General features: G+C 39.0%; 1 protein-coding gene across 5 annotated transcripts in view; it reads left to right on the plus strand.

Annotated features, from left to right (window-relative positions):
- Positions 1–23,953, plus strand: part of WDPCP (WD repeat containing planar cell polarity effector) — a 148,147-nt gene that overhangs the window by 96,339 nt on the left and 27,855 nt on the right. For 4 of the 5 annotated variants that reach the window (XM_077175992.1, XM_054630211.2, XM_077175993.1 and 1 more), the window contains 2 exons: positions 6,245–6,308; positions 12,341–12,443. In XM_077175992.1, the coding sequence (XP_077032107.1) occupies positions 6,245–6,308; positions 12,341–12,443 (167 nt within the window). The remainder of the gene's footprint in view (positions 1–6,244; positions 6,309–12,340; positions 12,444–23,953) is intronic. The other variant, XR_013181524.1, reaches the window with a different exon arrangement.

Genomic DNA, 23,953 nt, shown 5'->3' on the forward strand with positions numbered 1-23,953 from the left:
TAGGATACAATTTAGGAGATTATCCCCTTGACTCCACACACATAGACCCAGTGGCTGTTTCTCCATTAGCCTTTGGTGTGCTCTGCAGCACTTTCTCTTCGTCGGTATCTTAGAAGGTAACAAGGCTGTGAACCTTCCTCAGAGGTTTGTGTCCTGTTCAAAGGAGCTCATAACCTAAAAGCATTGTGGCATAATAACAGCAGGTTGGCAAAATAATACTGCTGGCATCTCAGAGGGTGGAGCTTTCCAATGATCCTTCTGCCACTTCCCTACTAACTTCCAGAATCATTAGGAAATCTCAGCCAATTTAACAGAGGGTAGAAGTCTCAGAAATAAGCAAATGCCTGCAAGTTTTGTGAAAATCAGCAACCAGTTGGGGTTAAATAGAATGCAGGAGGTTATCTGTGTCCCAAAAAGCTACAGTGAAAATTCAGCAGATAGAAGTTCTGCCAATCAAGACCCATGCTGCGGAACACCAAGCGTGGTCCACATGGCCTCTCGTTCAAACCTCGGTTGGGAGGGGGCTGTGGATGCCCTGCTGGGAGAAGGACAGTGTTGTCTGGATGATGTTCTGGCAGGGAACTTTTGGGAGCAGGAAGAGTTACTGTGCTGAGCCTGTGTAGGAGGAAGCAGAAAATAGGTGCTTTGGAGAGTTCCTGGTCTTCAGGCTGCATTCAGTTTTCTACAATCACCTTATTTAAAATAGGGCATCCTACTGAACTCATTAGGGTAAAATCATTTTGGGTTTTGGTTGACTTTTGCTTAAAGTGAGTTTCTTTGATTGTTTTTCTGTGGTTTTTTTAAGAAATGTGAGATCTTGATGTATTTATTCCTGTCCAGGAACTCTTAAGTACCACTTTTTCAGCATTCAATATAAAATGCAGGATATAAACCTTTGACTAATACTATACTTTATATACAATGGATTACACACCAATCTAAATCTTCAGAATTTACTGAAAATTTACATTAAAGTGTCTCATTGGAGCTCAATAGAATTTCAGGGTTGTCATTTTAAGGACCATTACACATGAGAATTTTTCCTTTGAAATATATAAGTCCTTTTAGCCCTGGTTTTGTAAATAGGCTCTGAAGCTGACATACAGCTACATGCCCAAATCAGTGTTGTGATCAACAGTTGGTGAAAAACTAATCTGTCCCATTTAAATCAGCCACTTAGCAACCCAGCCATGCAATTTTTAGGTTCTTTAACCTGATAATCTCTAATTATTCTGGATTGGAATTGCAACAGAACGGAGTTCAGAGTCATTTTGCAGATGTTATTTTTTTTTTTAACATTGTCTAATTTAAAAGGAAAATATTTCAGATAATAACAACATATTTGAGGGGGAAAAAAGCATGAAAACCATTTCTGTTCCAAAAATTGCTGATATGAGAATTTATGAGGAAACAGCTCCTTTTATGAATAATTATTATTATTGTGTTTAAGAAATGGGCAAGATGCCTAGAAATTGAATGAAAGAATGAGCTATTAAATTGAAATATTAAATGAAATAACTGAATTAAAAGTGATCATGTAAACCCAGCAGTAAATGTTGGGAGCTGTAGCTGATTGAACATATTTTCATCATCTGTTTTGTATGCTTAAATACAATTGCTTGATGTAAGTAAACACTTGATTGATATTCTGAATACTTTAAAATCTGCATATGCATCATGGAATACTGAACAATTAAAACTTAATTTCAGTGTAGTTTGATTACATGTAAATTATTTCAATATTCATTTTTTCCTGTTCTGTTTGCTCAGTGCATATTTAATATCCACTTTTTGAATGCATATCACTCTTGATTGGACTGTGAGATGAGGAGGACTCTGAAATTTCTTCCATTAAAAAGGATTGCCTTATAAATATTATTTGTGCCAGAGCTCTTCCCCTGCAGATTATTTTCTAAATGTTGTGTACTCTTATTGAAGACAAGGCAAAAGCTGCTGCAGCCCTCCTTTATCAGCCCAGCACAAGGAATATGCTTACATGGTCGATGAGCATGTCTAAGAAGGCTTGTTGGTTGTAACTAGTCCCTAAAGAAATGTTTCCATCTTTCCTGCACTATATTGCTTGCCTGCATGAGCTCCCTCTCCCTTCCCTTCCTCCTGCCTCCACGTGATTTTTATTTTATTTTCCTGGTTCTTGGAGGTCTTACAAGACACTTGAATATTATGGTTAAATATTACAAGTATTTTCAAGTTGACCATTTTCAGTCTGAAAAATGTATTTCTATCTTTAAGTGACCACATTCAATTTAGAAGTTGTGGAATACAGATGAAAATATTTTGCCTTTTTACATATTTGTAGAACATTTTCTAAAGACCAAAAAGACTTCTTGTCCCTTCTCTGCAGGCTGCAATCCATACACATTTTTTTGATCAACAATGTGTCAAATTACAGTATTTCTGAACATCCAACAGAAGGAAATCCCAGGTATTTGATTCTCTTATTATTTATGCCAGTGAACAGAATAGCCTTTCTGAAGTTACAGATAACATTATATTTTTTATTAGGTATATATTTTATTTAATTTTAAAATAAAATTATTTCCCAGCATCTTTTCAGTTAGGTCATATTCCCAAAATACAGGCAGGCAGCAGGTTTGTCATTTCACCATGGAAGGCAAGTCTGGATTCCTCTCTGCCTTCACCATTTTTGACCTACATACCTGTTGTTATATTAGTCCCATTTCCCTTGATTTCCTTGTCCATACTAACAGAAATTTTTATACTTTTTTAGAATGCATACAGAAATGCATATAATAACAGTATTCTTTAGTTATGTGAGAATTTGAAGTTAATGTTGTATCTACTAAATGGCTTGCAGGGAAGTGTTTTCCTGTGTGTCCTACATAGTTAATTGCAGTTTTAGAGTTCTAATCTTGAAGGTCATATTTCTGTTGCCTGTCATTTTGACCAAACAAGTGGCTGAACTTCATGGTTTGCAGGTGGATTTCCTTATCTCTCTTTTTCAAGAGACATAAGTCTTGATTGCTGGAGTTATTGTGAACCAAGCAATAAGGGGCAAGGAGGAGGAGGGGGTGGGAAGACACTGTTCAGCACCAGGGCCCTGGAGATTCCATTTTAGAGAGCAAATACTGTACCTGCTGACTGTAGCACAAGAACAAAAGGGGGAAGGTTTTACTTGGGGGGTATTTTGTTTGTTTGAGAAGCTGATAAACTGTTAAGTGAGTGTGCTCACAACAGTAAGAGGTCTTCCTAGGATAAAGCTTGCTTATAAAACAGACATTATTAGCTTGAGGTTGGTCTCATGCTCTATAGACCTCTCTCTAATGGTTTCCGTACATTAAAACCAACAAAACTGTCATAACAAAGGGTTTCAGAATAACAGTTGTCTTCTTGTAAAGTTAGGATACTTTACAAATGCTGGATATTCCTTACTGATTTAATACTTTTGGCCTAAGTAAAGCAAAAAAAACCTTGTCACTCTTCTTTGTAACATCTGCCTTCTTTTAAAGCAATTCATTTTATAATAGTTCATGAAGTAACTGTGACTGTTATTTGCAACACTCTTGGTTTGTGAAGAGAATTTCTTAGATAGTCTTTTTTCCCCTCTTTTTTTTTTCCTTAGTAAAGATCTGAAAATAATGAGTTAATGTCACACTTTTATGAATAGGGGCCATGAGACTGAAGTATGTATGTTGATTAAAGGAAAAATAATTGAAATCTTTGTGAAACTGCAAAGAAATTACAGCTTAAGGCCATGATTCTGTTCTGCAAGTCAATCAAATGAGAAAGTTATTTTATATTTTTTTGGTTGCAGGCATTTTTTCCTTGGCTAAAGCAAATGTCATTCAAATAGTCTATATAGTGATAACTTTGGAAATACAAAATTATGATATAGACATTCTTTTTAGCCAGTCATATTGCTGGTTTCTGTTCAGTTTCCCATTTCCCCTCTAAGTACTAAGAATGTATATTTAATCCATAATGGAAAAAAAAAAAGCTAGGAAAAAAATATAAGCATGATAGCTGTTCAAGACACACATATTTTAACATTTACTTATTTTTCTTAATTAAAGTATAGCTTCAAAAGCATCATTGCAAAACCATGTATTTTGATGAAAAATCTGTCATAGGAATGATGATGAAAACTTCAGATACACAGACAGGCATGAGAAAGTGGGGGTGCACTGCCTGTTCCCTGGCGATCAAGAGGTTAACTTTAATTTACCTCTTCCCCTCCCTTAAACTGGTTCTGTGAGGAGGGCTGCAAATTAGTACTTGGAAGGCACAGCAGGGAGATTAGCTTTAGGGAGGGAAGGGCTCCCCACTCCAGCTCTTAGGAACCTCACCTGGAGAGTGCATTTCCTTTTTTACTTAAGCTAACATATTATGCCTTCTTGTCACGAATGTTATTCCTTGAGGAAAAGTCCTCTCTGGTTCTATCTTGCAATCTGATGAATCATTCCAAGTGTGTGGTAGAAGAGAGGAGAGAGATAAGGCTGTAACAGGAGGGAGCCAGGAAACCGCTGATGCCGTGGCCGGGAACAGGAATCCTGGTGTGGTGCATCATATGGGATTACTTTACCCAGCCAGGGGAAGCAGGATTCCCATCTTTCCTCTTGTTCACACTGGCCTGAGGAGGAGCTTCAGCACTGCCCGCTGTTTCCTATGGCACCAAGGTACAGAGCTGTACAAATTCTGGCATCCATGTGATGCTGTCTGACAATATTCATTTGACAAGCACAGCCTACGCCTTTCTAACCCTGAGAAATCACAATGCTTTTTTTACCCACTGGAGCAAAGAAGTCATCTCCTTCCAAACCTCAAGTGTCTACAACTGATCCATTGTTGAAATTGTTAACAGGTGGAAAGGGAATTCTACCTACTTTGTAATGGAACAAATACAAAAGTGTTCTATGTGGAATCAATCTTCTACCTCCCAGCTGAAATAAAATTGGGGTATTTGCATTTCTAAGACTAATCACCAAACCTATTTTCATAGCTAATTTTAAACAGTTAAAAATGTGCAATAAAGGAAAATGTGTACAGATAGAATCACTTTCTCATAATACAATGTCACATAATGGTTATCTATGCCTAGTATTATAAGAGAGACATTAGCCCAATGAAGAATTTTCCATTGGGATTAGTATTTGCCAGTGCAATGTTGATTCAACCAGATCTGATGGGACTCAACACTGAACCACTTAGTGAAGGTTTTAAACAATGAAGAAGGTTAAGGGTAGCCACTGTCCTACCTCACAGTTCTGCAATCTGAGTATGAGCCTATCAAGTTTCCCCAATAACATCCTCAGAAAGCTTCTGAAGGATGGCTTGTGTCCTCCTTCTTCTGTGGAATTCCCCAGGATTGCACACAGGAGGATATACACACCCTTGCCCAGTCCCTCCATCCCTGTGAATGGGATTTTTTAGTTGCTGTAACTCCCAGGAGATGGTGTGTGGTGTCTGGGTAGGACCAAGGGGTCGATCTGTCACCACACATGGAAGGAGCTGTTGTTCAGCAAGGTCTCAGCCTGCCAAAGGAATGGTCCTCAAAGGTGAAGTTCCACCTTTGCTCCCTTCCTGCTCTACTGCATCTCTGGGTGATGCTCAGGTGGTGCCTTCTAGAGCATATCTAGAGGTAATTTTGCTCTTTTGCCCCTTATTTTGCTTCATTGATGCAATCTTTTTCACTGTAGAATCTCAGAAAACTCTCAGGAGTCTGTGCTAATGCTGGGCTAAGGTAGTTATGAGACAAAACAGTATCACCCCCTACTTCTTTTAGTCCCTGAGGATTCATGACTCAATTGGATTAGCATCTTCAGAGAGCTGTATCAAGGGGTCTGAAAGGACAAAACTCAGTGTAAACTTCTACAGGGACCTCTGAAGTAATGTGAAATTTGGGATTAGTATTTTCTGTAGAGGATTTTGAGGTTCCTACCAGCATTGCTGGGGATACTGTTTATCTGTGTTGTGGTTGCTATCTTTGTAAAGGATGGATTTGTTAGGATCTTCAGCTCCCTTCTGATTCAACCAATCTGATGGGGCTCAACACTGAACCACTTGATGAAGGTTTTAAGCAATTAAGAAGGTTAAGGGTAGTCACTGTCCTACCTCACAGTTCTGCAATCTGAGTATGAGCCTATCAGGTTTCCCCAATAAAGCTTTGGCATCACTTTTGGTAAGCATTGAAGAACTTTGTCCATGAGCAAAATTTGATGCAGCTTAAGTTAACCTCAGCAAGCGACGTGTTTCCTTTTTCTTTCAGGTATCAGAGGTTTGAAAAAGCATTTCTGCTTGCTGTTGACATCGGTGCTCGGGACCTGTTCATGGTGAGTTGTTTCTGGAGACAGAGGCTGTCGGAGGATATTATTTGTCAGCTTTTGCACACATTAAAATAGTTCAGGTCGTTTGCAGCCTTGGACACATACTGAAGACTGAACTGTTCTACCTTTGCCATCCTGAAGCTCATCAGCAGGAATTTAGTATCTTCAGAGTCACTGACATTTTCCCCAGTGGGGCCTACAGGCTATTCTTAACTTTCCAGGAATTATTGTACATGTTTTTAAACTTTCCCTTTCTTCATCTGACCTGATGTGGGTGAATGTCATCTTTCACTCTAATAAGCTTATACATTTCTAATTTGTTCCTTTAAGTCCAACTGCTGAGTCCTGGACACAAGAGCTGTCCATGTCCTGGGGATCCTGAATGCTCTTAGTTTGTCTCTTGGGGTTTTGTGAAAAGTGACAAATTATGAACGCTTCTGCTGGTACTTTTAAAACAACAAAGCTCAGCAGCATCAACACAAGGGTTTTAACATTTCATGCACACTCTGCCTCCTCCCATTTAATTAGCTACAAAAGTAAAATTAACCAGCTCTTAAAAGGTCCTCTGTGTGAGCACTGCAGGAGGTTCTTGTTTTATAAGATCTTGCACCACAATGTCACAGTGAGGTCAGATGGACAAAGCCAGTCGTGCTCTCCTAGTCTCTCAGCATGTTGCTGCTCCACAGCTGATTTCATTGTTTTCAAAGAAACAATAGGAAAGGGCTTGTTGAAAAAAAAGGCTCTTTGAACGATTCGTTTGCTTGACTCTTTTGCATAATGAAGACATTCTGTTGTTTAAATTAAGCTTTGACACTAGATGTTAATATCATTTATCCCATTAAGTCACTTGCCCTGCTAGTTTGATCTTGATATTTAAATTGTATGTTAAATTACACAATTAAATCCTGCTTTTAGGGGTTATGAAAATTCCCTTCTAATTATATAAAAAGTTGTGTGAACCTTTTGATGTTTTTTTCACGGCTCTAATCATCTGGCTTGTTCCATCTAATTAGAAAGATGTGAATACTGCGATAAACTTTCCTAAGTATGCATCAAAAGAATGTGATGGAAATGTCAGACTTTTAGGAAATTCATTACATGTTCTATGTTTACTCCTCTCGATTTTCTGTCTTTTTAGATCATCTCTTTCCTTTTCTCTCTTTATTGAATGTAACCTCTTCAATACAAATTTTATACCTAATCATGCTAAGCACTGCTGCAGCCACATACAAGATTCAGACTGTAGTATGTCTGGAGCAGATTAAAGCTTTTTGTCAAGGGCTCTCCCAGTGTACAGATAATAAATACTCCCTAATTTTAGCCATTCTGACAGAATAAATATCCCCAGCATTTGCATCAAAGGCCCTCTCTCATATGACTGAGAGCATTTTCTATGTGATCTGTTTCTCTTTCCTTCCCTCTGCTGACGGCAGGATTGAGGGAGCACCTCTGTGCCAGGGTGGGAAACACCAGTGTTGGGTGTTGAGATGGGTGCACAGCTGCTAGCAAGAGGGAGGGACTGTCAGTACCTGGCTCCACAGGTGATAGGTAACATGTTCTGCTGTCACCAAAATGTCTCTCCAACTTTCTTCAAGAGGGGTTTCACTGTTCACAAAGCAATTAACTCCATCCTTTCCTACTCTTTCCCTTTCCTTTCCTCTCTCAACACCTACTCTTCATTTCCCATCCTACCAATGCCCTTAAACATAAATGTATATTTCTGAAAAGTTCCTCCTGGCTTATGTCATTGTGAGATCAAAACCAGTTCTTTAATGTTCTTGTTCTGCTTGCATTACCTTTGAAATTCCTCATAGTTGCCCCTAAATTATGCTACAAGCAGCACACATCTCTGCCTCCTCTGGGGAAATGTCCTTTTGCAATTCATCTTCTAAGTCAGTCGCTAATGAACAAACTTTACAATAAGCTAACAGTGGTACTGCTGCAAGTCCACAAAGTACAGGACTCAAGAAGTTTAAACATTCATAGGTCATTAAGAGTACTTATTTGTGCATGGTAATTTCTAGGGAATTTGGCTTCATTGTGCTTAATACCATGTGAAAATTAGATAACCTGTTCCCTGAAACCTTACAGTCCTTTTAGGTATTTGTAAAACAATGCTACTGCTAAGTTAGGGTTGGGCATCCCTCACTTCTGCTTAATACTGAATGATTCCTATATATGGTTTATGTAGGGCAAAATGCAATTACTAGTATACAATTTGATTTTGCATATATTTAAAGCAGTTTTATCCATTTTTAAAACCTCAGATAGCTCTCAGAGTCACATCACCTTATTCCAAATTAATTTAATGGGATTTCAAGAAGAAATAGTAGTCTAAATAAAGTTACCTGATGACATAAGCAAAATGAGAAAGATCTGTTAATTAAAGGAGAGTAGAGAAGGAACAAAAACAGAAAGGATGGAGAGAAATAGATACAACAGAGGTTGAGGAGGATGCAAACATTGAGTACCCATCACCTGAGACTCCTAAGAAAATGTCCTATATCTTAGAGAATTTACCCTGAGCATCAATTTCACCAAACAGGGCTCTACAGCATTCCTATTATTTGTTTTGAGACTGCAAAGAAGTTTGAGAGAATGCTATCTGAGGGCTAATTTCTTTCAAAGAAATGAAAAAGAAAAAACAAAAAAGGCTTACAACTATAGCTATAGTGTCACTAGATGAGGCCGTAGCAAGACACATACACTGCTGTGTCTCTCCTTGAGCTTTACTCTTGTGTCACATCCAAGTCCATCAATTAATATAATCTCCTACAAAGTTAAAAAAAAAAAAAAACTGAAAAGGACATAATATTAAGAACAACAGCTCCATGTATTGGACAGTGACTGATCCAATCTGTGACAGAAAAGATCAAGCAGTGGAAAGGTTGTTAGCTTGAAATGCTTTTGTAGTGCAGTCCAGCTCTCAGCTGCTGAAAATTCAAAAGGCCATCCCATGTACCAAAGGTAACAAAAAATGCAAGGAAAAGACACTTTAATAAAACTGTCAGATCTTGGGTGATACACTGATGAGGAAAGTGCATGCTTCGAAGAAATGTTGGAGTGTTGCCCAGAAATATCCTATAGACAATGAACATCATGTTTCAAATGACTTCTGCTCACCAGTGGCCAGCTCTGTGAGTCACAAAGGTGAGGGGGAAAGGGAAGTAGTCCAAAAAGTAAGCAAACTGTTAAATGATAAAATAGAGCCCTTTCAACAAGCTCCTGATAAGCAGCTGGAATTTGTTTTTATTGTCACCATTGTGTTTGAGAGAGATGTGATCTTTGGACTTACAAATTCTTAGGTAATTGTGTGAAAAAATCCTTCATGAATATTCAGATAATTTAATTCCTTTTTCTCCTGTCATTCTTTAAAGCAGCCTGTAATCTGGTGCTTCTTTTTTTTGTTGTTGGTTTTCAGTTTTCTGGTTTAATCTACTCAGATACTTATAAATTCTTAGAAAAATCTACTTATGCTGGTTTATTTGAATGAGAAACACCTAAATTAGATCTGAAATGAAAATGATCTAATTAGGATGTTTCATATCTGTAATCTTTTCTTTCTAAAGCTGGTTTAGAGATGAGGCAAAGGCTACTGTTTTATTGTTCTTCATGACCAGCAACTTGAGGAACCACAAAGCAAGCCACTTACCAACCTACTGCAAACCTTTATTTCTTACAAGGCCCCTGTTAGTTAATGATGGATGTCTAACACCTTTACATTTTTTTACTCAAACCAGAAAATGGGCAAAACCAAGGCCTGAAATAACAGCTGCTTTGATACACAGAGTGCACAAGCTCTTCACTGACAAAACATCATTTTCTGCAGTTGTTTCTACTCCATCCTCAAGCTTACTATTTGAAATTGCACAGAGGTATACAATACTTCTCATAGTTTCAGCTACAAAAAGACAATCCTTAAATATTGTCAGAATGTATTTTAAGTAAGTCTGCCTGTACATCCAAATTTCTGTAAGTTCAGACTTGTCCAAGAGCCCCTGGGTCTTCTATTGTTATCTAAATAAGGTGACAGTATCTGCTGTTTAATCTTCATAGAAATCATACCTTGCTGCTCAGGCCTTTTTCTCCTGACAACCAAGTTAGACCTAGAAAGAGAGGAAATACAGAGTTCACCACAAGTTCATAACCCATTACTCTGCTCCAAGACATTTGCACATTTTTTTAGTCACACCTGTGTTTGTGATGAGAAGACACTGCTGTCTCCTGCAGACTCTGCAGATCCTGCAAGTCAGTTCCAGGCTTTCCTGCATAATCATCTCAGTTTCTCTAAGATTTTCAGTTTTGTTTTAAAGTTCTTGTTCTTGTTGTTAAATGAGGGGTTACTGAGAGCAGCATGTCCTTCTCCTAACACTATTACTCTCACTTTTTTCATCTAAACGTGTCTTTCTACAGTAAAGTCACTTTTCCTGTAAGAGTTTCTGTCATATTGATGCAGGTGGCAGTAAACTCACATCCCAAAGAATGGTTTCACCCAAGATCTTCTACATTAGGGAAAACATAGTTGCTTTTATGGCATGCAGAGGTCAATATTTCCAGCAAACACTCCTTTCTCCTTTTAATTCCGGCAAGCAGATGGCTTGCAGAACAAAGGAATAACTTAAATCTTTGGATGTCAAATGGCATCTTCAGCAAAGTAGTGGGGGAAAAAACTTTGCCAACAGTTCTTGGATTTTTCTCACTTTCTGTGTCACAGTTCATGCACAAAGCAGCATGTGTCTGTGATGCCAGATGAGAAGGGGATTAATTGTCTCTTGATCAATGGTCAAGAATAAACTTTTACTTTTTGAGGACCAAAACCAAGGGCAGTGAGAGTGTAGTTTGTCTGTAGGAATATATTGTCCCACAAAGAGCGCTGTATGTAGTACAGGTGGTTTTCACCTCAAATATTAATATGCAATGAAAAGCCTTGACTTTTGATAAGGGCATCCAGTGATGGGACTAGGAGAAATGGCTTTAAACTGGCAGAGGGCAGGTATAGGTTGGATATTTGGAAGAAATTCTTTCCTATGAGGGTGGTGAGGACCTGGAACAGAAGTCACCCAGAGAAGCTGTGGCTGCCCCATCCATGGAAGTGCTTAAGGCCAGGTTGAATGGGGCTGGGAGCAACCTGGCCTAGTGGAAGGGCAGGTTGTCCCTGCTCAGGGCAGGGAGCTGGAACAAGTTGATCTCTAAGGTCCCTTCCAAGCCAAGCCTTTCTATAATTCTGTGTAATGATAACACTCCTGCTGCAGCCCTCTGTTTTTGACTCTAGATAAAAGACTAGATCCAGAGTATTAGCAACTATTCATGCTAGACAACATTTTTGGAAAGCCCCTTGTTGTTCAGGAGTGACTCAGGAATCATGCCAACCCTGTGGATGTTAAAACCACTGAGCAGGCACTGTTGTTCTTATTACCTCCACTATCAGCACAGGGAGGACCATCACCCACTTACTCCCAGAACAGTGAGGGTAACAACCTTCAACAGTGAGTGTATGACAACATTCCAACAAAAATTTGTCCTTAAAAGATGGAAACCTTCAAATCATAAAATCATTAAGGTTGGAAAAGGCCTCAAAGGTCATTGAGTCCAACTGTTAACCCATTACTAATAGGCCCACCACTAGCCCATGCCTCTAAGCACCACATCTGCATTTAGCATGCTCCAAATAGAGGCTGTCAGCCAGGAGAGTTCCAATCCTTCAGATCTGGTTTACACAGAGCCACCTCCTATCAACGTTCTTTTGATTCAACAGAAGTTATGTTAAAAGTCAACAGATTGGTTTCTTTCATACACTGAGTCAATAGCTTTGCTTTTATCAGTGCCTGATTGGTCAGTGTTTTATTCATTGCTGTATTCAACAGCACAAGTAAGGAAATATATTTGCGTTGGAGGGAATTAAAATGTAATGGTAGGTTCATCAGTTCCATCTGTGTTTGTGATCTAAATAATAAAAGAACCTCTTTCTTTCAAAATCCCTTTTGTTGCTCCTTTGAGATTCATTTTAGATTAATCTTTTTTCTTCTTTATTTCCAAAGGACATCCATTACCTTGCTCTAGATAAGGGTGAATTGGCACTAGCTGAAGTGGCAAAGAGAAAGGCTAATGACATTGATGCAGAATCAATAACTACTGGAATTGGTAAGAATTAATGGTGTCTAAAAAGCCCTTTTGTTTTAATCAATACTTGTCCTGTAGAACATGTTGTTATATTTGTAGAGGGGTTATTGTTTTGATTGCATTGTTTTCTTTGAAAGTGAGACCAGATTTTCATTTGTGACTAAAGAACAGTATTTTTATTCCTAACTAAAGAAGGGAGGTTATAAAAATCACACAGCTTTGCCTTTCAGTACCCATGTGAGGATAGCTATGAAGCAAAAAGATTTATGCTGTGGCTATATAGAAAAGTTCAGGCTATACAAACTGAACTGAGTGCAAAAGGTAAAGGACTGAATGTGGAAATCTTTGTTCATATCAACATTTAAGGCCAGGTATGGCAATTTGACTCACCTCTAAATATTTGCTGGTGTGCACTGGAGCCACATCCAGCATTGATAATTTGGCAGCACTCGAATGGAACATTTACTGATGTGAGCACAGCTTCACATCCTGGCTTTAAAGCAGCAGCTTTGCATGCAGTGGGATTCTTGCCATTCCATAAGGAATAGCAATGCTAAAGTTGCAGTGTGAGATTAACAGCTGAAACACAGATGACTTTTCATGCAGAGGAGCTCACAACTCATTCACTTTCTCCTTGTGTTTCTTCTGAATTGACATGAAGAGATGTATGCAAGCACATGAGACCATTCTGATTTCATGCCTTATAGCATGAACCAAGAAGGTGTCTCCGTCTAGGGAGCTGACCTTCACTGGAAGCAAAGGGAAGAAGACCCACAAAGCCTAAAAACGTTTGTATAAAATTTGCACAGTTCTGTTTTTGCTTATTCTACTGCATCATTAGACGAAAGCACTGAGCTTTTGTGTTTATCCCATGCCAAGAAGTAGAATAGGATTAAAGCTCAGAAGGTTTTTTTGTGAGTCAGTTACAAAACCTTTGAGATCATGGGATCTTGAGTAACATGGGATTCTTTTAGAACTGTACATCACCCTGTTTACCCAGAGCATACAAGGGAATGCCACTCCAGTACCTAGAAATGCAGAGATTTCATATATGCATTTATGTGCCTGTTTCTGTAGATTGTATAAATCCATTACTTTCAAGGCTATTGCAATACAGTAGCACATCCTTCCCTCTCTAGCAGAGTAGGAATCAAGTGGTGCCTCTCCTGAACTCTTCAGAGTCTTTTGTTTTCATGCTCAAGTCACTTAAAGCTATTTTTCCACCATAACTGGGCTTTTGGGCAAGCCCTTTCACCACTAGAGTTCAAACTAGAGTTTGAAAAAAACCTGACCTGTTTAGGTCATCCCTTAATCGACACTTTAAAGTGTACAGTTATCTCCTCTTCTCTTCTCTTCTCTTCTCTTCTCTTCTCTTCTCTTCTCTTCTCTTCTCTTCTCTTCTCTTCTCTTCTCTTCTCTTCTCTTCTCTTCCTTCTTAGGTTCTTATTTGCTTCACCAAGTATAACTGAGATACCCAGGACTTGCATCTGATCATTATCTATTCTTTGACACTTAATCCAGAAAATTTAAACTCTAATCTGTATCTTCATTTAATTCCTTGCAAGCTACCATGATTAGTAGATTTCTGAAGTTGGGCTATTTATAAATTTAGTGAGAGCCTTTTGTAGCATTGTAGATGCACATGCAGGCAGAGGGGTAGGGAAAAGAACAGAGGTGATCACAGATGCCTTCCTTGCCTATCAAATGCCATACACATGTAACTACAATTCAGCAGTAAATGTGCAGGCACAAAGTCTTCACCTCCTCCAGACCAGTCCTACAGTTACGTCTGCAATGCCCCATTAGCATAAATTATTAAAGTCATTTTATATGATAAAGACTTTTGCTGAATAATTAACTATCAGGATGATTTAAAGTACTTTTCAATGCCCCCAGGGACAAACTGTCACTGAGATTCATTCTCTAAACAGTAATGAATTTGCATCCAATTCATTTTGTATGAAAATAAACAGGAATCTCCCATGAGTTTGTTTCACTGCAGATTCAATCTCACCTTAAACATGTGAAATCTCAGCCACAGGTTTTGTTTTGTTATACTTTAATGCAATGTCCCTTCTAATGATGTTTATATTTCATAAACTGTTGTTGGCAAAAAAGTTGACATGAAGTATGAACTTCGTGGACCCAATGAAAACAAATGATGAGTGCTTTATATGTAAATTGCTGTATCTTTCTAATACTTTGAGGGGGAGAAAAAGCCCGTCCCAGAGCCAGAAGTTTTGAAATGCAGTTTCAAACAAGTCTGTGTCCTTGACCTCTTCTCAAACCCAGACCTCTTCAGCTGGTCCCTGCTCTGTGGAGCTGGCAGCCACTCAGTTCACCAATGGTCACACTTCTCCCCAAACTTCTTGATCACCCACTTCAGGCTTTTACAAAGAGACAGTAACCTAAGCAGCAAGGTGCAACCAGTGCTATTGAGCTTATACTGCACACATCTACAGCTTATTTCTTATATAGATATAGATATAGATATAGATATAGATATAGATATAGATATAGATATAGATATATAAAGTGAACCATTGTCATATGTCAATATCTGATGAAATTTCCTGAGCTAGCCCATCCCCAAACCTCAGCTCAGCACTGCTTGAAAATAAGATGAGTCATTGCTTCTGGCTGATTCCCAAGCCTTTGAGAGTGCTCCATCTTGCCCCAGATATATTTAATTTGTCAAGATATTTCTGTGTACAGGGCTCACTTCAAGCATAATGTATTTCAAACTCAGAGTTCCAGGAAAAGTTTCAAGCTCCTACAAATAATGCAGTATGACAATATAATTAAAATTTATAGATGTTATCCAGAGTTCTATAAGCGTGGATTCCTCACATATGTTATACCAATATTTGTGTCAAGATAAAACTAAAAATAGGCTGATTATTTTAAAGTTTTCTGAATTTTGGCTCTTCTCAGTTCATCATCACGTGATTGCAGTTTGCTGGACACTCTTTTGAAGAGGCCACCTTCAAAGCTGAGGAGCTAAGGAGGTCTGTGGGTACCTGGTAAAAACATCTGTAGACCTGCAGAGCACAGTAGTTTGGTGAGAATATTGTTGAGCAAAATGAAGTGTTAGGTGAACTATGATTTTGGCAGAATCATATCTTTTGTTCATCTGATTAAAATCTTCTGAGGATCAGTATTCTCATAAGATTTTATGTTTGACAGCCTGTGAAAATGCATCTTGAGGGATGAGAAGATTGAAGTAATGGCACTGTACATCTCAGAAATGGCATTAGGTATCTTCTCTTTCCCCACCCTTATTTGGTCAGCAGACCACTGGCCATGGATTCTGTGGTTTCTTCTTCCAAAGATTTTCTGTTGAACTATTTCTGTAGTAGATCCACAAGTTCCTTAATGAGGTCAGGGAGTTCTCATTTAGCCTTGCCTAAAATGTATGCTGTGCACCTCATTTCACTTGATTAAAAGAAAGAATAAATAATTTATTCAATATTGGCATATATGTAGGTTACTAATAAATTCTGTTTATGAGCGTAACCTGGCATGTACTCTCCTGGAACAGTATTTTCTGTGGTGGGAGAGTGAGTCTGTTTGGTGCTGTAAAGTGTGGGTTGCTAATGTAAAACCTGAGTTGCAAAGAACTGACATGGCAGAGCCTGTTAAGAAATGCCATAGCTAATAATGATCATGGACGTGAGGAGCTCAGCCCTTCAGACATCATTGCTCAATGAATATCCAACAAAGAGCATATGTAGGCAGTGTCAGAAAGTTTCCCAAGGCCAACTTCCAACAAATTACATTAGGGCCTAGCAAGGTGATTTTAACCTTCAAATCAACAGCTTTCACCCAAAAGGGATTCATGTTGTGACAAGACAGATAACTGCTGCATAGTTGAAAGGCAAATTAGAAAACCTTGTATTTCTACTTAGAATTTCAGAATATTAGTAACTAATGTTTAGGCAACATTTCTAACAGAGGTATCTTAACAAAAACACTGATGTTCAGATAATTGCATTGTTCTGAAATGCTAGATAGGACTGACTAAGATTTTGGTGGTTCACTAATGTCTCATGAAAGCGCTTGAGGTTTTTCCATTTAAAATAGAATTTTAAAATATTTCTGGAAGTATTCCATACTGTTTGCAAGATAGGGAATCTTATCAGTTCTCACAGAGACTGATGGCTAATTTCCCACAGTGTTTGTAAAATGACATTTAAAATGTAGGGACCCTAAATGTTTCACCTTACTGGCAAGGAACATCTCCAGTTTGAACCCTAAGTGGAGAATTAATTAATTTTATCTTAGTTCTGTGGTAGTGTTTTATATTGAATGGCTTACATTTTCTTTGTGATAATTAATAATGACACATCCTACGGTGTTTTGTCTGAGGTACCAGTCTAGTCTTGCATTACAGTCTACTACCTCCAAATCACTTATCATTTACTCAGATCCTCCCCTCTTCCTGACAGTCCTGGGGAGCCTGCTTGCATTTCAAGACCATGTTTAGAATTGTCCCCGTGTGTTTGTAACCTTCTCTGGCCTTGCATTAGCCTAGTTGGTAACATTTCCTTCTCCTCTGATCCATAATGACTCCTTTCATCTCTCAAGTACTATTCTTCCTCACCCTCACATACCCTCTCTGACACTGATGGTAAAGCCTTCTTCATTTCCTGCTCTTCCTTGGCACGTGCAGCTTTCTCTTGTCATCCATCAAGTTTCAAGTTAACTGAGAATCTTGGCCTTTATTTAATGACTTTCATTTTACTTCATGCTTCAAATATATTGTTCCAGACACAGGTGAGCTGTGATCTGGGAGGGCTCGGGGGACACCTATTCATACTACAGTTTTTTGGAGTCTGCCCCCTTCAGTGTAAGTGCTAGATCTCCTATTTATTTGTTTCTGTTTTCAGTTTAAGTCAGTCAAAACCTCTGGAATCAAACTCTTTGCTTTTATTTTTCTAATAATGTAACTTTTTCCCTAGAGAGCCAGAAAAACATTTTTAATGAAAAATGCTTTCTAAGTATGATTGGCAGCTCACCTATGGCAAGAAATTAGTTTCCACAAGCACCTTTTTAATTTTGTGCCACCCAAGATGAGTGTCTTTGAAGATTCATAGTAATTTGAAATTATTTAATTGTGCTCATATATACACTCTCTTGAACATATCAAGCCACACACAGCACTTGACACAGAGCCCACTAAGCACAGTGAAAGGATTTCTGCTTTCTTCAGTGGGCTTTGGAAGGGGGTTTTAGCAAGCAACAATCTCGTGGGTGGGCGTGGTATGACCAGGACTGCTGCCATCTGCAAAGACCTGGTTTGGAAAGACCAAGGTGTAGAGTGGCTTCAAGAGAAGAGAGCAGCAGCCATCGCTCATGGCATTGCATCCTATTTTTAGATTTCCAGCTGGTACTGAGGATTTTACTCTCTTGAGGGTTAGAGGCTCTTACTGCTCCCCTCCTTGTGTTCTTTTCAAGAAGTGGAGTCATTTGTTTTACTTGAAGTCTACAGTAATGCCAAACTATTTTTGGCTCCACCTCATCTCACCTCTCCTCTTGCTTGTGTCATGATGTCAGTTTTGATCTATACCTTCCCACTGCTAGACAGCTTTGCCTAAAGACATAATCCTCAGCCCCTAATAATTATGAGTACATCAAAGGCTAGTTGGTTTGCTTAGCTGCAGAGGTCTCCAAAAAGATCTGCGTATCTTCACTTGAAAGAGATTTATAGTTTTGTGTCAAGCTTTAGAATTACCATGGTCTTCCATTTTTTCCCCTTCTTTATAGTGACATATTCTTGCCCGCTACAGAACTGATTTAAAAAGCACAACTATATGCCCAAAATGAAGACACCTTCTCCTTCATATTTTAATGATTATTTTGTAATGTCTGCCAGCAGTAAAATTATGCCCTATTGATTATGAAAAACTCTTACCAGAAGTCATAGATTAACTATTTTTTGCCAGTTTTAGGGACTTCCATTTTTTGTACCAAAAGACACATACTATGACTGGTTTATAAAAAGACAAACAAGAAAAAAAATTCCAGTATTTCCAAATTCTGAAAATTGAAAGAAGTTGTCTGTACCTGATATGGTTTTATTTTACTAACAAGTAGGAAATTGCAAGGCATGTGAGGTCTCTCATCTCAGATCTCTTCAGTATAATTCCATCTTATCCCTGTAACCTCCAGCCAAGTTGATGCACATAGACAACAGTGAATGGATGACACTAATTACCAAGTAAACAACATATTTTCCGTGGCAACAGATCAAGAAGAAAGTTTCAAAAGTGAAAGGAATTCACAGAGCTACACCTTGGGGGAGGATGTAACACGGTAAAGAATAGTTTAGCATAAAAGATCTCAGAGGGATGCCCATGGCATGGCATTGAAGTGAAGAGAAGCAAGTCAGTACTCAAGCTGTTGACCTTGTAGCTAGGAATTTAAGTAGGAATTTGGCTTCTCATCACTGACTTCAGTCCATAGACTGTAGTAAATTTAAACAGAAAGCACACATAGTTAAAATAACTGTTGAAACAAACTATCAAAGAAATTGATGCATGGAAAGTGTCTTTGCACGAAGACTGAATGAATACCTTTCTGGGAAATAGGTCTTAGCCAAATACAATTTATGCTTAGTCAAACACATGTTTTTCTGGCTTAGTGTAGGATAGCTGGATGAAATTTAATAGCCTCTAATTCACTGTAGGTCAAACTAGATGATTTACACTATATCATTATAGTATAATATTCATATGTTCTGGATTCCACTCTTGCCTACAGCTCTGTGAAAAAGCCCCTGGTAAATCTCCCATTAGCTTCAAAAGGCCCACATGTGGCCTAAAAGACTGCAGTTAAAAGCCACATAATATATATGTAATATATATTCACACATCTCATAGTATGCACGTGTGTGTACATAAGTGGGTGTTGTATTTACACATACACATCCAAAATCTGGCCAGTCATGAAAATAGCTCTGAATCTGAACACAAGCCAGAGGAATTATTACGTATTTGTATTTTGCTTCATGACATCACAGAAGCTGCTGCTGCTTTTTTGCTTTGTTTTGTTTCCTGAAAGAACAAAAAAGTAATCACAAGCAGGAGGTGCTTTCATAACTGCTGCAGCTGGCTGGGATCTGTGGATCTGTGTGCTCACGGTGTGTCAGGGGCATGTTTGTCTCACACACTCTGGAGCCATCCCTCAGCCTCTCTCTCTCTGACGGGGACCTTGCCGGTTGTGCTTCTTTCTGTGCACTATAGAGCATTGGCAAACACATATTTGCATGGCAGTTGGTATGTGTTTTGTCCTGTTTGCTCTGTGTAATGTAACGTGATGTGACAGGCTGTAATTCATCACATCAGCTGCGTGACAGCAGAGCGATTGGAAAAGAGCTGCGATGGTGGCCTGATGCAAGGTGGCAATTTAATGTTGGGTTGGAGTCTCTTGGTGTTAAGGTTTTTTAGAGTCACCTACCAAAGAATTATGTCTGAGTATTCCCTGTTCAGGTGAGTTTTAGAAGTAGTGATCAGGCAGAGCACAGTCAGCATCAGGAGGAAGCTGAAGGTCCCTGTGCTCAGAAGGAAAAACTCTTGTAAATATGAGAATCCTTGCACATGTGGTGTTAGATCAAGAACATTGAAGGACAATTTATTTATTTCCTCCTCCTTCACTGCACTCCCCAGGGACACCACAGGTCCTTATGTGGGAATACTGTGGAATTGCCGACGGCAAAAACGGAGGTTGAGGCTGTTTTCCTCCAAAGACTCCTACACAAGAGACTGCTTGACAGTTCAACCCTGAAAAATTCCCACCACAGGTGTCAGGGTGTTTGATAACCTGATGGTGGTTCTTGTTGAGTGCTTCCAGCCTAACAAAACCAAGTTCCCTGTTAAAATCCCATCTCAGGAGTGGGACGGTCTAATCAGGACATGGCTGGTGAGAGGCATAGGGAAGAGTTCAGCGGGGCCCAGGGGTGAGTTTTGCATCCACTGCTCTTCTCAGTCCTGCACTTTCTGGAGTGTCACACTTGGCCAGAAGATGAAATGAAGAGAGGTGTTTAAGAGAAACCATTGCTGAAAAAGTGATCTGCAGTGCCTAGCACAAGGCAGTAAGTACATGCAGAATTAATGACTTTTTTCTTTTCTAAACATACATTCTGTATTTAATTTCAGCTATTTGAAGTATTTTTCCTTAAATATCCTTCCTGTCAGTTAGTCTGCACTTACACTTCTTTTTCTTTAAATCTCAGTGCCATGAAACTTCTGCAGCTCCCCAACTCCTGCATGAATAATACTTGCCATTCAATAATATTTTTCACAGCATTCAAGACACTAAAAGTCCTGAATCATACTAGATTTGAAACTATAAATTCAGTCTTAAAAACAGATTGTGAGGCAGTTGGTTATCTCTGCAATGTTGATATTATGAAATGGCAAAATATTTTAATACGATGGAAAGATATCATTAATGATAGCTTATAAGCATGTATGGTGTTCACTTTAATTAGTCATTTACTGCAGTCACACTGCCATCATCTTTATGATAATCAAAGCTGCAACAGCCACTTGATTTCTGCCTCCTGCCCTCCCAGCCCAGGGACACCACAACATCAGTAAAAAGTTGGGGTAGGGTTCTCACATAAATTAGATTCCATGGATTAACCACTTAACTGATAGTTTTAAAAATTTCCCTGTAAAGGAATGTGGAAGTCAATATTCTTTCCTGTAGTCTTGTGTTAAAAACCTAAGCATGGCTTCTCTATTTTTTTTCAAGATTTTAACATTGTTTCACAACAACTAGATCATATTTTTTGCTTAATGAAACCTGTGTTACCTCTGCTGAATTTAGTCCTTTCTCTTCATAATGTTTTTGCTGCTAAAATCCCCCCTGGAGACCTCCAAATACATCTAAAGTGCACCAGATGAAGAGCAAATTCTGGGGCCATCCCAGACACCTTGAAGAATATTCCCAGGATGTGTTTTTACATTATTTGGTAAGTGCTGGTGAACCGTCAAGAGCCTTACATAAGCTCACCCTCTGAAGGATTTGGAACCCAGTCCTAAACCCTGTTTCAAATTCGGTACTAAATTTCACCACACCTCTGCTTCAATAGTACAAACTCTTAACACACAGATGCAAGATGGTGGCTACAATTATTTGTTTTACTGCATAGGATGCACTGTGGCCAAAGAAAAGAGCTACAAAGTGCTTAACTTAGGCCCTTGCTTTTTGCCACCAAAGGGCAAAATGTTTGGTTCATGAAGGCAAATATGGAGCCTGTGTGGGCACTCTCTTCTGCAGTGTGAGCCCAGATCATCCTGCTCACTGTGCTGCCATTGCCTCAGATATGTAAGGGGAGAGTTAGAATAAACAGAATTTTAACAGTAAAACATGCCAGAAACATTCCTCAACCAGTCATGAAGGAAGCACAGGTTTTAGTCAGTGCCTTATTTTCGTGTATTATTGTCAACTGTACTGCCCCAACCTATTCCCATGTGTGGGGGAAGTTTTGCTGTCCACTCGTTGGGATAGAACCAAGACAGCAGGTAAAGAACTGGATGTAATTAGACCTGTACAACCATCACAAACCCTCTGGATTACTCTGGAGTCCTCATTTTAGCCTTGGATGGTTGTGCTTTCCTTTGGGGACTGTGTGACGTCTCTGTGGCAGGCTGCCCATCCTTTCAGCACCATCCCATGCCAGGGCTCCTCGCTGTCACCTCCCTCTGGCTGACCACACAGCCAGGTGAAGTCCATTTCCTAAGCTCGCTTGTTTTCTGTAATTTTTGCCACATGGGGTGAAAGCACACCCCTGGGGAATCAGCTGTAATCCTCTCGTTCGTGTTTGCCATTAGGTGTCAGTGTGACAACAACCATGGTACACAAAGGCTGCGCTGGGGTGTGCAGGGATACCACCCCCATCCTAAGCTTCTCATTGTCCACTGGGGGCAAACACAGTGTGAAACCGAGGGGAAGGAAAGGCTGAAGAAAGCAATAAACATTTTATTTCCGGGTGCTTTTCCATCACCTAATTGAAATTATTTACTAACAGATAAGTCTGTTTGCATTTCATTCAGCGTGTCTCAGGTTCCCGGTGCTGCAGTTGTAAAAGAAGGGTAATATTTACAAAACCAGGAGAAGAGTTTCTGCACACACTGATCTCACCTTATTTTGGGGCAAAAGAAACAGTCAATATTATCAGTAATTTGCAGTCAGCAGGAGGTAAACTGCTTTGCCCAGTGCAAATGTTAAATTACTTGTGTGAGTTGAGGCCTGACAATATTGGTGCTGATAGATGAGTCCTTCACAAGTTGTTTAAAATACTGTATTAGAAATTACAACTTGAAGTCCACTCATTTCAAAGAGAAGAATAAAAAATTTTAAAACTAGTTTTAAAGGAGCTTTTTTGTCAGAAATAGTACCCTTTTTTTTTGTCTTTCAGTGGTATGCATGATGAAGAAACAGTAAAATACACAATGTGTATTATTAAGAAGTTGAAATTGTTTTTAAACAAAGCTTTGGGCACTTCCCAAAATGTAGCAAGCAGGTTTGGGTTGTATGGGAGTTTTAAAAGCTTTAAAATAAAAGTCAGGGTTTGTGAAAGGGGGGAAAAGTATTTTTCAATGAAAAGTAATCTATAAAATATTCTGCAGTAGCAGTATTCAGAATGTATTAATTATACTCGTAGGATAACCTCTTTTTTGCCTTATGTTTGGAAATGCAAATGTTTTCACTTTTAATCAGATTTTTATCAGCTCAACATAATGGTTAAATCAGCTTGGCCTTCACCAGGACCAGGGAATCTGTTGTACCAGAGGATCATTGGGATTCAGCTTTGCCTTCACCTTTTCTGCTTGGAAAGGGAACAGGTTCTGAACATGCCTTAAATTTGGTGGTGTTTTTCTTTATACTGATAGATTAAATCTCAAGTAGCACCATGCTGCTGTGATAAGCATCTGAGTAAGCTGGCTTTTCTTTTACCTCCTTCCAGATTTCTAGTAACTCCATGGCACAGGAGTGGTTATTCTTGAGCATGCACTGCACAGCCCAGGGTAATCCTAGCCAGGACAAGAATACTCAGGTACCATCTCTGGTACAATTCCCCAAATTGGGCAGTTGCAGGTCTCTTTATGAGAGCAAAGCCTTCCAAAATTTGGTAGCCATGCCCCCCTTCAATTTGGGAATGGGAAATGAAAAACTCATGTGCCAGTTTGATGTTGTCCTTATAACAGATAATTATAGGCTTTAGGAATAGAAAAGATGCCTGATTAAATGGCTCCAGCCATCTGCTATTGCAAGACTATGAAGTAATCCTTGACCATTTTCATATTAAGAGCTGCCATGAGGATGTTCTCCCACTGCTTATGCCACTCAGCTTGCCTAGAAAGCTGTCTCCTCTGCTCTGGCTTACTGGCATCCTAACTCACTTTTGCTTTGTATTATTTTAAATAGCAGTGATTAAACCTTTATATCAGTGCTGTTGGGAGAGCTTGAAAGTATAACACATCTATTTTGACTTCAGAAATATAAATTGAAGAGATCATTAT

Source organism: Agelaius phoeniceus, chromosome 3, assembly GCF_051311805.1.
Source record: "Agelaius phoeniceus isolate bAgePho1 chromosome 3, bAgePho1.hap1, whole genome shotgun sequence".
Classification (NCBI taxonomy): Eukaryota; Metazoa; Chordata; class Aves; order Passeriformes; family Icteridae; genus Agelaius; species Agelaius phoeniceus.